At 37.1% G+C, this 16,653-nt stretch overlaps 2 protein-coding genes across 2 annotated transcripts; both read left to right on the top strand.

Annotated features, from left to right (window-relative positions):
- The first annotated feature begins 6,526 nt into the window (after window positions 1-6,526).
- sec11a (SEC11 homolog A, signal peptidase complex subunit) lies at window positions 6,527-11,097 on the top strand. The gene is made up of 6 exons (XM_062421153.1): window positions 6,527-6,704; window positions 7,155-7,264; window positions 8,530-8,679; window positions 8,870-8,989; window positions 9,743-9,800; window positions 9,920-11,097. The coding sequence occupies exons 1-6, from the start codon at window positions 6,654-6,656 to the stop codon at window positions 9,968-9,970; spliced, it is 540 nt and encodes a 179-aa protein (XP_062277137.1). The 5' UTR covers window positions 6,527-6,653; the 3' UTR covers window positions 9,971-11,097.
- A 2,791-nt stretch (window positions 11,098-13,888) lies between these two features.
- nmbb (neuromedin Bb) lies at window positions 13,889-14,642 on the top strand. Its single transcript, XM_062420039.1, has 3 exons — window positions 13,889-14,054; window positions 14,293-14,480; window positions 14,589-14,642. The coding sequence occupies exons 1-3, from the start codon at window positions 13,889-13,891 to the stop codon at window positions 14,640-14,642; spliced, it is 408 nt and encodes a 135-aa protein (XP_062276023.1).
- Window positions 14,643-16,653: the final 2,011 nt, after the last annotated feature.

Here is a 16,653-nt window from a genome sequence, read left to right as displayed (position 1 = left end):
AAGCCAAATGTAGCTTCACATGACACTGTTGTACAGTGGCTAATGGTGTGGTGTTTTTATATTTTAACCTGTCATGTTGACCTGACATGCTACATTGCACTGCATTTTTAGAAACTGCACCTTTGAATGCAAATGGCTGTAAAATAAAAAGATGCTATTACGCCTTGTACGTTTGGAGATGCTGTGAAAGTGCATGACATGTGCGTTTTAGATTTCTGAGTGTCATTCTTAATAGATATTAGCATATTATTGAGCAGGCTGAATCACTTTAATGAAAGCCATCCCACTTAGACTATCTGACATCAGCATTCATTCATTATCATATCGTCTGGAAAGATAAGTAACCCTGTGTTATCTCAGTGGCTCCTATTATCTGAGAAGCCACATTTCTTTCTGTCAACATACTTACATGTGCACATTATTTACAGCATGGCAGTTGCTATGAAAAGGGATGCCATAATTTAGTAAAACATCACTTCACTTTTAACTTAATCTTTTCCCACCAACCTACAACTGAATTTTACAAAAGCTGTATTGTTGATCTGCTTTGCAGTAATATCCTTGTACACATCTGGCCAATAACATTTAAATGAAGCCTCAATGCACAACATATCTTGCAATGAGAATAGGTCATTTTAAAAAATGGCAGGCCTTGGGACTTGGAATAGGAAAAGACAAAAGTGAAAAGATAAGAAAAACACATGAAATTCCCTGTGATTTGGAGTAAGAATCAGACATTTAGAATGAATACACTGCATGATTCAGAACTTAAAGCTGCAGCTATGGATGGAGTCCTCAGTGTTATTATGAATGTCTAACTTGAGAAAATAAATGCAAGGCCAGTGCAAAAAAAAAAACAACAACAAAAATGTCCTTGAACCACTCTGGGGCAGAGTAGATTCCTTTACAAATGTCTGAGAATGAAGTGTTGCTCACAGCCAGTGTGTTTACAGGGTAAAAGGCTAACTTCATCATGATAATCACTTGTGATTCCCAGTCATTAGTGAGTCATCGTTTATGTAAGCGGTGGCCTCACGCATAAGTGTGAACAGTGCTGGAAAGCTAAATGTAAGCTTGGCAAAAAAAAGAGTTCACTTAGTGTCACTTCTGATGTTGTCCAGCAGCATGAGCGGGTCAGAGGCTGTCAACAGAAGAAGAGATGACAGACGTTGACTTTGACACATCTTCAGTGTTGGTAGCACAATTAAAATAGAAGGGCTGCCTGCACAGGAAGAACCATTTTTATTGAAATTTTGGCTTCATAGTTTCCCACTGAGTGCAGCTTTAGAGTGAACTAAGTAAAACAACTGCATTAAATCATAACCTGTTAGCTTACAAGCATCTAGCCCATGTCTCTCATTTAACCATCCACTAATGATTTTTCTACAGTAATTTTATTTTGCCGTGTACCCACCTGGGCTATGTTCCTGTTCATTAGACATGGGTGTATGTGGAGGTAAGTTGGTCGGATGTAGTGTGACTGAGGTGTGATAACAACATGTTGAAGATTGGGTGTATCCTAACACAAGGCACTCCTGCCACCTACTGTTAGTTCAAACACCGTTCCATTGATGAAAGGCAAGATAAGTAAAAGGAAATGCCTCCTTTCACTAATGATGTCTGTCTTTATATGACCAAACTTCCTACATATTAAAGTTGTTGGTGAATGTTTGGTGTACATTTTCTGTGTCAATCTATCACACTGACAAATACTGCTATTACAGTATCTCTTATAATCACAAAATAAGTACAAAATTAAAACTATCCATCGCACATATAAATGATTATCCACAGTACTGTCACTAAGTGACAGAAATGAATAAAATGGATAGTATTTTGTCCATTAACTTAAATCGTCCTGAAGCTCACCTTGTTCACTTTGTGAGATCTCTCCACGTTGTCAGTGACAATGTCTATATTAAAAACCACATTTGTCTGAGAAGAATAATGTCAGACAATGAGACGCACTTTAATCCAAACGAGCTTCTTGCAAAATATTACAGACAAAATTATGAGCGAAGCGGGGGAATTACAGAGAAAAGATGCACTGGCACAGCTCTTTATGCTGCACGAGAAGCTATGACGGAATGCACTGGATCACTCAGAAGAATTTCAGCATTAATACCTATGATAAGACACAGCAAATGAGTGAATTGATAGTCTTCAACTGTAGAACTTTTGCATGTACATTTAAGCCTAATTAATTGCCATTTTATTTAATAAGACATAATGTTGAGTTAATGTGAAGATCTTCCACTCTGAGTGCAGATTCTCGGCACATTTAAACACATTTGCAGCCTTAAGTCTCACATTCAGGCTTATTATGTGGCAACATGTAAAAATATGCTCCACACAAAAGATCATATTTGCATTTCATTTGGATAGGTTTGGCAGATAACAGCAGCAATAATAACAGATTACAGGAAATGGAACTACAATTGCTGTATAAGATTATGCCTCACAATATTTTTTACATTCAGCTTGACATTATTTGTACAACATCAGACGTGCACCAAGGATGTACAGTGAGTCAGATCTCAATAAACCAAATGAAAAAGGGGAGAAAACAGAAACAGAGGCTTGCAAGTGTGGTATCGAAACCTATGATTCTGACCTCACATTGTTGTGTCTGACTGACCTCAATTACCATTGACGCGCCAGGGTAGTTGTGACCATTTAGGCAGATTATATGAAAAGGATCACACGTCCCTAAATGCCACAGACTAGTTGGCATTTGAAAAAAGTTTTATCTCCAGTCCACCAAAAGTCGCAGGCTGCCACTGGTCTCTGTGCCATCGCTAAGTTGACTGTCAGTGCAGAGTTAATCTACCATATCACAGCAAGCTTTTGCTGACTATGAAATAATGACATTCTGATGCATATCTCACATTATCCCCTCTCATGGGAGAATTTAAAGGCTAAATCTGAATAAAAATCAGTCTTGTTGAAATAATGCATGTGCATGCTTTACAATTATAGGAGAAAAGAAGGAGAGAGTGCTAGATGAATAAGTAACAGAAAACAATATGCTGCTAAATGAAAATAGATCTGTGAAATTAAAGATATGAAAGCCACCTGTAACACTTGGGGGAAAGAGGTATTTTTAATACCTAAAACACAATATCTAGGATATTCAAACCTAGTGGAAATATTCATATTCAGGAGGCACTGATGATAATTTCTAAACAGCTTCAGTGGCTTCACAATGATTGTTCATGGTAGGACATACTACAAAACAAGCTGAAGACAACACAAACATGAGACCTGTAGGTATCGCTTTGCTACTATTTACTCAGAAGAGGGTTACAGTAAAACTGACAAAGGCTAAAAATCAACCACAACATCATCTGGATGAAGCATGGAAAATGTTTCTCCAAGATGTTACAAGATGACAGCAATCTGATGGAGTGTAAAGCCATCACAAACCAACTGTGAAATTCAGTGAAATTCCAGCTTTCACGCTATGCTTTGTTGCTGTTGAATGTAAATTCTGCTTAGGTTCAGTATACACAGAGGCATGAATTCAGGCTGCCAAATTACAGTTATTGGACTTGAAGGAATATACAAAGATAATATTTGTTTATGAGAATCATGTGAAAAGTTGCTTGATTCAACCAATTTACGCATGACACACAAAGCAGACCCCCCCCCCCCCCCCCCCTATTTGTCTATACACTACTCTTTCATGAGTAAGGACTCCCACCAAGAAATGCATCATCGGATGAAACTTAAAATCCTATAATTATTAGACTAATTTGATGTTGAAAACTGCCTGGCATTTGGAGACATGAATAAACATTCATGTGTGAGTGAATCCTGGAGTCTGAATCTGACAGTGCTATGTTCATGCTATTATGTGTACTTGAAAAGGTTTTGTTCAATAAGGATGCGTCCATTGTGTCTTTTTGGGGGAAAGAAAAGGATTTAAAATTTGAAAAGTAAAAATATTACTCAGGCCACAATAATGAATATTAGTGTGTTGTTTACAATCCAGTTAGTAAAGTGTTTTAACATGTACTTTAAATATCTTACTTTTGATTTTATACTTACTTGCTGCAATACTCAGCAAACATTACTGACCTATATTTGTTTATTTTTCTGCAGTGGAGAAATATAATGTAACCTTACTAAGGAAAAGTAGTTTTGATGTTGCATTTTATAATAGGGTAAATTTCCAAAACACAATAGACCTTACATCATTGGTGCACATGTGTCCCTGCTGACACTGTATCACAAGAAAACCAAACAGTATCATAGAAACACACACACACACACGTTACATCAGGGCAACATGAAAAATAATTCAGAAAAACACACATTCGATGCAGTCATGTTGTGAGAATTAAGTTTTAAATAATTGGGGGGGAAAAGATAAGCGTGCGTCATATAAATGCATAAACATAAACCCTGACTTTTTAATGATGGTTCAAGCAGGTGTCATACGGGTGTTGTTAATAATCCCCACTGCCTGAGTCAACAACTTCAAATAACTTGTGGGTTTCAGGTGTGTGGTCACAAATTATTAATATCACTTGCTCAGTCAAGTACACTTCCTGTAGGAAATTAGGTGAGGTCTACGATAACATACGGTAGTTAGTAATAAGTGTTGATGAAAGCTTCGCACTTGTCAATCAACATTTTTGTTTGCAGACCAGAGTTTACCTGCCTGTAAAGGCAGCAATTAATGTGTCTTAGATTATTAATTCATAGTGATTATTTTTATGATGTGGTTGTTTGCTTTATGATAGGAGTCATAATAGTTGGCTTACATCAATGTTAATACACCTTACTTCATATGGCTTATGATTAGAGAGAAGGTCTTTTCTACTTGGATTGTGAATGTTTTTGCCAAAGCTTAAACTTATGAACCTTAACTTCAAAGTTCATACGAGTTATTTCCCACAGCTATGAATTGTACCAAACTAAAACAGTTTTACTCCTTGAAGGCCATCCATTACATTATGTCTTTAACAGCTTTAAAAGCACTTTCAGTGAGCGACTTGTTGTACCTCAGTGTTCTACTGAACGTTTCAGAAGGTCTTTTGTCCAAGCAGCAGTCAGATTTTTCAATGAACACTTTTTGTTGTTACTCTGATCCATTTCTGTAGATTATGTTTCTAATGTATTTTATCTGTTTATTTATCCAATTGTATTGTTCATATGTAGTATGTATGAGCTGTTTGGTGGCAAATGAGTTCCCCACTGGGGGAATTAATAAAGTTTCTCTAACTCTAACTCTAACCTTTATATCCAAACCTTCTGAACAACGTTGCGCCATCATTTGTGTTTCGTTCCCATCTTACATGCATAAAGGTTGGATTACCAACTGCACCAAGTAGGCACTTCCCAATGCGTCCTAGGGGCCTTGAAAGTACCAGCATCGTTATGTGTCAACTGTCAACTGTTTTGTGCTGATTCCATTTAGGTTTTCTTTGGAATATGCACCACTAAAGATAAAAAATAACTGACATGAAAACATCCTAATAAATTATATCAGATACCAGAACTATCAGAGTCAACCAATTATAACACAACCAAAATAAAACTACTACTAAGTAAAATGTTTTGTTATCTGACCCTAAAAAGACAATACACTGTAGCCACCTACCTGACCAGAGTGGCTGATGTCAAACACAGAAACATGTTACATAACAAAGTGCTCACAGCCTGGCCATAGATACATGCATCTGTCCAAGAACAGTGCCTCCCAAAATTCAATAATAAATATACACATTTTATTAACTAAGAAAACAAAAACAAAAATTTGTTTTGGGGGAAATAAAAGAGTGTTGCGTTCTCATAAGACACTTTGTCTTTGCCTGCCACAACATGAGGGAATCAGACTGACCTGTTGACCTGTTGATCAAGCCTCAGATATTTCTATTTGTTTTATATTTGTATTATATGTATGTATAATTGCACATGCACAACAATCAATAATCAATATTTTGCTAATGTTATTCTTTTTTATTTTACAATAAGGGTCTGTTGAAGTTTTGTACAAAATGTACACAGTAAATATACATGTATATATTTCTTTGTATTGTAATTGTCATCATGCATTATTCATACAGTGCTTTGGCAATACTGTATGTCATTAAACTGTATGGTTCCCACCCGCACCCACACACACACACACACACACACACACACACACACACACACACACACACACACACACACACACACCACCCACACACATACTTCCCTCTCTAACTTCCTCTTTCTCATTTCAATACATTGTCAAAGCAAGTGTTAAATAAAAACGGCAACAAACGAAAGATGCACATAAACAGAAGAATTGGGATTTTGTTGTTAGAAATAGGCTACAGGATGTAATATGTAGACAAGGAAAAAGTAAAAGTAGAAAATGTAGACTTATATAAACATTTATAATGATAAAAAAGAATAATTTTTGGATGTCTCTGCATTGAGGTCAGCACAGTGCAGTACCCCTCCCCTCCCCCTCCTCTCTCTCGTATCCTAAACTGACACCTCAACACAGCGCTCACTCGGCGGGCGGGACTTCCGGTTGAGCGCACCCGGAAGATTTGGATGCAAGTTTCACTGCTTCACCGTGCATCCATATGCTCGCTACTTTAAACGTTTTCATGTGATTGGGGTGCTTTTTATACACAGTATTATTTGCAACAATGTTATCTTTTGATTTCCTCGACGATGTTCGTCGCATGAATAAGCGGCAGGTGGGTACACAGACAGTAGTATTCCTCCTCTTTGTGTGGACAGAGACCTGTGAGCTAACGTGAACTAGCCGCCGACCGCTGTGTAACGTTGCAGCTCGTCTGTCACTTGTCAGCCAACTCTAAAGTGAACGGTTTTGTGGACATTTATGGTTTACAATACCGCCTTCATACTTCCGCCTAAAAGACATCAGGCAACCGTATTTAAACAATATCCGTGACTTCACCGTAGCCAGCTATTTTTTCTCACAATTTGTAATGTTAGCTTGAATCTAACGCCGGATGTGTTGACAAATGAATCAGTGAATTACATTTCATCTCAAACATATGTTTGAAAAATCCAAGAGTTTAATCCAAATTGCTCTTGGGCTATAAGACACCTGAAATGGCCTATTGTATTAGGAGCATTTATGTGTTGAAGGGTTTTTTAATACAAATGCATTGTTATTTCAGCTCTATTACCAGGTGCTGAACTTTGGTATGATTGTTTCCTCTGCGCTGATGATCTGGAAAGGATTGATGGTTGTCACAGGCAGTGAGAGTCCTATTGTTGTCGTTCTCAGGTAAGTTGGGCACACTTAGGCTCGTAAAGCTCTTTGTTGGGCATTTGATGCTTGTTCTGCTTGACTTTTGCAGTTGGAAGCATCTTGGGGTGAAGAATTAATCCAAATAATTGGGTGATGAGATCTACATGGGAATATGGCATACAATAAACAACTGCATACTCCAAAGGCAGTTGATTATTAGTTTTCACTCTACTTGTAATATAAACAGTAAAAAGAAAAGTCTAAAGAAATGGTAAAATCACAACATCTACTTAATAGAGACTACAATTTATGAGACTGAAATTGAAAATGAAACCGCAGTCGTTCTACTCATTTTGTTAATGAACACAGTTTCTAGTTGTACAGTCACAGAATTTTATTAGCTTTCTTCTTGCTAACATGACAGTTTTTGAAACATCACAAACATGGGAAGATGAATTTGTCTGTTTATCTGAGGTCAAGTTGGAATTGATTTAACTAACCTCCTGGCAGGGTGAGATCTGAATGGGAATATATATGGCATACAATAAACAACTACTCTAAAGACAGTGGGTTGTCTTTTTTTAATCTAATATTAATACAAAAGATGAATTGCTTTTGGCTTTGTGATGATGTTACAAACCCTCAGGATGGATACCTGTTTTAGGGATTTATTGGGACATTTTTGTTATTTGGTAGGACGTTGAAATTATTTTGCTGTTATGATTATTTACACATGGGCTTGCACGTGAAATCGTTCTTCTCGTGCATGCCTGTTGCGATTGCACACAAGCATGCTGTGAACTGGCAAACATGAAGCAAGCTGTTGATCAACTGTTGACCTATTGATCTGTCTGTTAGGCTGAGTAAAATTAGAATGTGCTGTTCAAAAGATGAAGTGGCTTGTACATTCTTGTAATTAGTGTTAATTAGTGAAGTAATTCCCTTGACTGAAATCTGTATTTAGTTTTTCCCTTTCACATTTCCCATGATCAATATTCTCATTTTAACCCCTGGTAGGGATGTTCAGGGATGTCCTAGCATCTTTAGTTTTTGTGTCCTAGTGCATCAAGTAATGTTGAGTCGTCTTGTTGAAAGTAATTGTTCATACCTCTTTGTTGCTTTGCACACATGACATAATTCCTACAATTCGCCATTGAGTTGACTTTGTTTCTTTTTTTTCCAATTTAAAAAGATTCCAAAATACAAATGCTGCCATACATTATGAATATTGTCTGTTAAAGCAAACATTAAGATTAAATTATATTCTTATATTGATCATGTGCATCTGCCATTAATTTCAGTGGGAGTATGGAGCCAGCTTTCCACAGAGGAGACCTGCTGTTTCTGACCAACCGGGTAGAGGATCCCATCAGAGTCGGAGAGATTGTTGTCTTCAGGATAGAGGGCAGAGAGATCCCAATAGTACACAGAGTACTAAAGATCCATGAAAAGTATGAAAGCATGAATATTGTACTGCCTGTGGTCCCATCAAACCTGAGAATGCCAGTCATATTGAAAACCTATCTAAGATATGTGTAATATTACACACTCATTATAAATCCTTGTCCAGACATAGATATATTGAAAAAGATTACTTGGTGTACATTGTGTTCTACAGTCACACTGATCCTTTGTTACCAGGGAAAATGGAGACATTAAGTTCTTGACCAAAGGGGACAACAATGCAGTGGATGACAGAGGTCTGTACAAGCAGGGCCAACACTGGCTGGAGAAAAAGGATGTGGTGGGGCGAGCTAGAGGGTAAGTACTGTGTTTAATAGTGCAGATATCTCAGTCACTTATTAGTAAAGAGAACTTCACCTATTTTGCTCCATAATAGAGTCCAATGTATCAATAAGATGTGTTTTCAAGTCAAAATTAGAGAACGGCAACCTAGCAAAGTTGGTTAAAGTCTAGCAGAGGTGTATAAAATTCAAATTTATTAGCAAAATCAAACAATGTATTGCAGAGCATCTGGACACAATACAAGTAACACTTACACACCTATAAAAGACCGCCCCATTTATTCTGTAGTGGGCTCACAAGGTCATCTTAAAAAAGCAGCAATTTCACCACTTGACTTCCCTATTTATGATTTCGGGATTAGGGTTTCATTATCTCTGGTGGTTAATTTGTGTTGAACCAGGTAGGATTTAGGCAATTCATCCTCTTCAGCTGTGCTTTCCTACATGTATACGAGTCAAAACAAGGGCATTGAACACTTAAGTTTATGTTTGGTTCCTGTCAGATGTCTGTCTGCCTTATAGATGTAATTATATTTCTGAAAGAGTGTGACCTCTGATTTTCATCTAGATTTTAGTTATTTTAACACATTATACCTTCTTATCATAAAGGGATTTCTGTTTTGATTGTTTATGTCCCTTTGCTTTATGTAATGTGTGATTACAGCCCATACACTAGCAAAAGTCATAAAACCTTTTTAAATGTTACTTAAGTTACAGACCTTTGTTTTCAGTGAAATTCCTTGACAGTAAATATTCCTTTCATCTCCAGGTTTGTGCCATACATTGGAATTGTCACCATTCTCATGAATGATTACCCCAAGTTCAAAGTAAGTGTGCCGACTCCAGCCGCCCATCTTAAATAACAAGATTTGCTTCTTTCTTAAGCTCAGATATATGAAGTGTAACCTTTCACATTTGTTCAACCTTCTGTGTTTTCATTCCGCAGTATGCTGTTCTCTTCATGCTGGGTCTCTTTGTGTTGGTCCATCGGGAGTGAGGTACCCAGACTTCAGGGCTCAAAAGGATAAACTTCGTCCAGGAAACCTCAGTCATGCCTTCAAAACAGACTTAAAGGACCAGTGTGTAGGATTTAGTGGCATCTAGCGGTTAGGTTGCAAATCGTAATTGAGTATCCCTCCCCTGCCCCTCCCTTTCCAAGTGTTAAGGCGAACCAACAGTGTTTGCAAAACTCGCGAAAAACTGTAAAAAGCCCTACCTAGAGCCAGTGTTTGGTTTGTCCTCTCGAGCTACTGTAGAAACATGGCGGTGCAACATGGCGGGCTCCGTGGAAGAGCACCTGCTCCCTATGTAGATATAAATGGCTCATCCTCAAGTAGTGAAAACACAACAATTCTTAGTTTTACTAATTGACACTTCTACTACTTTTGAATATTATATTCCATTTCTTCTAAGTCAGTTCTGCTAGATGCCGCTAAATTCTGCACAATGTACCTTTAAGATAGACTTTGTCAAACCCAACTGGCTTTTTTGTACCATTTGTTTGAACATTTTGTAGAAACGTGGATAGGGTGTTTACATTTGAAAAAAATTCAAGCTTTAAAAATATTTTTGTGAGGTAACTAGGCTAGATTAAGTTTGAAGTCTATCTTTATTTGTTATCCTCAGAATGTGACTGAACATTCTTTAAGATAAAACGAGTCTTGTTTATTTCCTGTTGAATCATTGTCTTTGAAAAAGATATGTGAAGTATTTTGTGACAACAAAATATAAATGATATTAAATATGAAATCTGGTTACCATCCACTATGAATTATTTTAACTTTTTGTGTCAATTTTTTTGGCCCCTATTCAGCCACTGTAAAGAGCAGATACTATGCAGTGTGGAGCTAAAAACATTTTTTGAGGGTGAGTGAGCACTAGTGATCTGAAAAATGTAAAACTCAAAATGTTTATTGTGGCTAAATTGTGTTTTTATTAATGTAAAGAATATGATTAATTTACATAAAAGCAGACTAGTCTTCTGTCCAGCTTTGGGTTTAGCATGTGATGAGCAATATCTCTCCTGGAAATCTTTTAAAAATACCTTTTTGACAGAGTAATGTTTTTTTTGTACTTGCTGTTTAAAGAGAAACATGCATTAAATGAACATTTTAAGCATTGTTAGTTATCTGACTATGTTGTGAAATGTATTGTTTTATAGAGGACTAGCAAAAATTCCCCAAAATAATTGATGAGGAATAATAATAAGAAATCATTTATACCGCTTGTTTTTTTAATTTAAAAAAATCATTTTTATAGATTGCTCTGTCGCTTTAGTTTCTCACATCAGAATTGAAATTCTCTTGAGTAGTTGTTCAACCTCCACATCTTTTACTCACTTGTGAAAATCATAAAAGCAATTTCTAATTTTTAACAAATTGCAAATGCTCTGGCACATTCAAGCAAATGATTATCTACAATTGTCAGGTTATCAAAAGGTATTATACTGGTTCTCTGTTTACCCAAAAACATCTATGCATTAGTACATTGCATAAGTCATTACATGCAAAATGGTAGAACCAGAAGTCTTTATTTGTCAAGAATATATTGCACACATCCAATTAGACTTTCTTTGTATATGTGTCCTGAATTGATGTATTGCTCTCAGGTGAATGTTGAATTTTACTAATAAAGGGGAATGTGTGAAGTGATAGATCAACCAGTGATCAGTCAGTTGTCTAAAATAGCTCTAGGGGGAAAGTCACATTCCTGATGAAATAAGGTCCACAATTGTGGACCAAGTTCTCAGCAATGGCCTTACAATGGTGGAGAAAAACAGTGTCCTCAATTGTTCAAAAGTTTCATTTATAATGTTCTGTTATGCTTTATATTACAGCATATAGGACTACCTCACTGGCAGAGTTTCAGTCACTGTCATAAGAACCTTAGATCTTTACATCAGAAGATACTTAACATTGTACACTGTTATACATGACTAAGCATTTTGACTATCTTGTCTGTAAACAATGACACAAGGACTTGTCTCTCTGATGGCACTGACATGTTCATTGGCAATTTTTTACTTTTGTAATATAAACTAAGGATTTTTGGCACCATTCATAGGATTTAGGTAATCCTATGAATGGTGCTGTTTGGACAACTAGTTTCAAGTACATCTACTGTTTTGCAAATGTTAAGAATATTCAAGAAATGTACCAAAGCAAGTAAGATAAATAGTAATACCTAAAAAAAACGATCCTGCCTTGGGCACCATCAAAGATTTTCTTTCTTTCTTTCTTTCTTCCAATGTGTTTTGATAAGTCACTTGTATTTGTGCTGACTTTGGAGTGAGACACAGGTTCAGCCTCATTAAAAGTGTGTAGGGCCTTCCATGAGTGCAGAAATGCTTTGAACATTTGCCTTCCATCTGTGCTTGATGTGAGTACACTTTAGTGGGTTGTAATCAAGGTGAATTCTGCTGTGGTTATCCAGCCACTGCATTTAGTCATACAGTAGTATAGTATAGTATAGTATCAGCATATACAATTAATATGGATCTGGTTTCATTAAATCCAACTTTAAAAAAAGCCATCTGGCTGCACTCTTTGATAGACACCAAAGGCCTTGACCATTTGATAAGCTACTCATCAATTTTCTCATCGATTTTTGTTCACTTTGTTTTGTTGGTGATACAGTGTCAGTGATAGAATTGATGTGAATTTTTAACGCTCAGTGTTTTCCATTTTGGTGTGGCCCCGGGGAACAAAGCAAATCCAAACAAGACCATAGTATCAAGTGACACTGAAAATGAATAGTCCCCTTTTGATTTATAAATCAGTTGTTTGGAGCCTCAGATGCAAATATTAATCACACCATTTTAAGAAAAAATGTAGTGTTGCAAATAACCATGACTGATCAGTTAATCTAATCTGTGAACTTGGTGAGAGTGATGGTCAGACTGTTTTCTAATTAGACTGACATTCAGCCGTCCAGAATGTCTTAAATCACAAGTATGTTTGTGTGAATGCCAAAGGTTACAGAAAGAGCAAGATACTGCAGCAGCTCTTCTGCTAAACTTGCTACTTTAGCACCCTGAAGTGACAAAGAGGCAGTCTGTCTTATCAGCTCTAAATTAGCAGTGAGAACCAGCAGGTTCTCCTGTCCTTAGAGGACTGATGGTGATCACAGCAGCATGCTGCAACTGGCCAAATGTCATGTTGCTCATTGTAAGGGGCCAGGCCTGGCCCTGAGAGACAGGGGGAGTGGAGGGACATGGGCAGGAAATGTTGCTGTATAGAGAGGCATTAGTTATCACCTATGCCATTTATGGATCTGATCTCACAATCTGCACCAACAGCACACAGCAAGAAATTGCTTCTGTGTTTTGTGCCAGTTTGTGAATATTTTATTAGATTAAAGAGTTTTATTGTCACATGCATAGATGATTGCAAAAACATGGTAGTGTACAGTACAAATATTATATGATATAACCTAATATGAACTTATAATATTTAGAAATATACCGCTAATCGTACAGGGTACCTTCATACGCATCACATCCCCAAAATGAAAAAAAAATATTTCTAATAATAATTTATATTACAACTGGGAGAAATAGAAAAACAGGCCGTAATTATTAATCCCCCACTACATTTTATATTGCTGCTAATACAACTGGCTGCTCGAGAGGACTGTTCACGCAAATCAAACATTCAATTCTGCCCTGAGTTCAACAGGAATCGTGTGGTGCGTAAAAGACGCACAGCCGAAGAAGCGGTCCAACGAAACCCTGCCAATTAGTCGACTGACTATTTCGATTTACGCAAGAGGATGAGTAAAAAGCACACGCAACATGAACAGAGCCCACCCCGGTCAGGAAAGCCTATAAAAGCGAGATGCGATTGAGCGATCCAAGACCAAGAGGACACACTTCGAAATTTGCGCCCTGGAACACAGTTCGACACTCCGCTTTGAGATGACAGGGTTTACACTGAATAATCTTTGCCAGTGTGGCTTATTTACTTATCTTGTCATATTTTCCTTTATGTCTTTTACCACCGCAGTCAGTTTCGACCTGACTGAGCTTAGGAATAAAGTTGCAAAAATTAAAGTGAATCCAAGAGGCAATCTTTGGGCTACAGGTAAGAATCATCTTGAATCCATCAGCTATACAAATACCAATATCGGTTACATATTTGTATTGGATGGCATCTAATTTCAAATGTTTTCTACATATTATAGTTTTTGTTTAAATAATTTGTCTTTGCCTGTAACGATACTGTTAGTGGTACATGTCACAAGCCTTTACAAGTATTTTCTCTCATCCAGGTCACACCTACTTTGAGTCAGTATTAACGTGCGTTTTCTTCAATTGTTTAGGACATTTCATGGGCAAGAAGAGTGTGATGGACACCCCACTGCTGCCTTCAGCTGAGGGACAAGGTGTTAACGCACTGGAAGTCACCCAGCCTGCGGAGCACAGTGCTCTAGGGGAGCTTATCCAGGAGTTTCTGCGGGTGGCGTTGCAGCCCCAGGTGGATACACAAGAGAGCCGCTCGAAAAATCAGGTGAGGAACGCCTCAAGCTTTTTCTTGTATTTTCTTTTCTTTTGTCATAAAAATTACAGAAACGATGATTCTGTATATTAAATCGATTCGATCCATTCTTTGTTTCAGGAGTCAGACTTGTTGATGAAGATTTTAGAAAGCTACATCCAAAGCAGAAAGTGACGCAGAGGATAGAAGTCTGGCACGCATGAACACGGATCCGAGGTCACCTGGCATCATGGGTTAAAATAAATAAATGAGTCACAGTCTACAGTCTCCTGCTCATTATGATTGTAATTTACTGTGATACTGTCATATTTACAGTTCATGTGCCATTTGCAATAGACATAAAAGTTTTTCCAGTTGATTATACTGATGATATTTCACATTGTCTTGTTGTTTAAAGTTATTTATATAAAATAAAACAATGATTTGCATATAGAAACGGGTGTTATCATCAAGTTTAAGTCTTTAGACTTGGAGTTGTAAGGAAAACACGATTCAATTACTGATGCACCTCTTGATTCTTATTGTTTCTGAAATATTGGTGCATGACAATGGAAAAAACAAAAAAGTTGTTGAGGGTCTAATATGGACATAAAACAGTTTCTGTTATTATAGCGACTGTACTTGCTGGGTGAGTCTATTGAGTTTAGCCCCTTCTCTCTTCTAGCACAGGGGCTTGTTTACTGGCCCAAGACTGACAATCAACTAATTGTTCAGCATGAGCGGCACCTCTTTTCCTCTTTTGTGCTATGTGGTATAAGCATGTCCAAAATAACACTTATATAAATACGAATGTAAGCAAGCTTATATAAAATCCCATTTTTTTAGTTCCCTGAATATTTTGAACCAAAATCAATAATAACTTTCATACTCCTGTCCTTTGCATAAAGGGATGATCTGTTCTCTCGATCAATAATGGTGAAGTGAGATGGCCCATGCAGCTACATTGCCTTGGGCTACTCCATTGTATTATAAACGGGCAGGCTATTTCAATATCTCTCCCACAGTGTCTGTTTATTTACGTCATTTTCAAGGTGTGGAGGGTGCTCTGATGTCCAAAGTAGTGAGTAGTGAGAGTTGAGCAAGTACTTGGACTATTGTTCACTGTGTAACTTTTGTAATATTTTGACCAATGAGTGATTCAAACATAAATGATTACACTCAGAATAAGAAAAAAATAAAAATAATACAATGAGTTGCCAGTTTATCAGTTACACAGCAAAAAACTGATAAGGCCCTGCACTAAATCTTGCCTTCATGAACATTACGTTTTTTTCAAAAACCGTGTTGATTCAATTTTGTGGTCATTTCGGAAGCTGTAGTTTGTGGTGCCGTTGAATTGTATTCCATGTGTTATACTGGCTGTGTTTTGTCCACCCCTTTTACGTGAGGGTAGACTACATATATGAAACACCTGTCTCCAAAAGTTTGCCCCCAATAAATTTGCAACAGGGCAAGAAATAGATTTTTTTTCCCTCTCTCACTCTTTCTCCATAAATTAATCTATGGTTATTGTGCCAAACAACAGCCTCAAGATCCTGGAACATTCAGGTGCAGAACATCGTAGAGAAGTAGGTTAGCAGGCTAGAAAATTGGGTACAATTTAATAAACAAGCTTGTTCAATAGGTTAGAAACATTTTACAGTAAATCCTGAAAGAAAATAATTAAAACTTGCACTGATGATGAGAGAGACTAACTTGAAAACATTACTTGAGTATTGTTTTTTTTTTTTTTTCAAATGTTCTGTCTGGTTAAAAGTGCAAACTGTCCCTTGGGGTTCTTTTCACAGTAAAACATATTCTACAGCAATGAGGTTGCACGGATACACAAAATGTGAAAGTCTGCATTTGAATGTTGCAAAATATTTTATCATCAAACAAAAATACTATGTCTTTTATTCATTAATTTGAACTGTCAGGCAACACTGCATATGTTAATCTGCTGCACAGGCAGCTGCAGTTCAATGTGTTGATACAATAATTATCAATTTGTGTGGGTGGATGGGTGCGTGTGTGAGAGAGAGAACATAACTGTCCTCTCATGACTTTAAATGCAGATCCAAACATGTTGCAGTGTTAACTGTCAAGGATGGTGATGTCTCCACACAATTTGAGCGTGCACGGATATCCCACATGACGTTTACTTCCCTACTCCTGAGGGAATGAGGGATTCAATTTAGCATCTCTG

Source organism: Scomber scombrus, chromosome 1 (genome assembly GCF_963691925.1).
Source record: "Scomber scombrus chromosome 1, fScoSco1.1, whole genome shotgun sequence".
Classification (NCBI taxonomy): Eukaryota; Metazoa; Chordata; class Actinopteri; order Scombriformes; family Scombridae; genus Scomber; species Scomber scombrus.
This window is presented reverse-complemented; position numbering and strand designations above follow the sequence as displayed.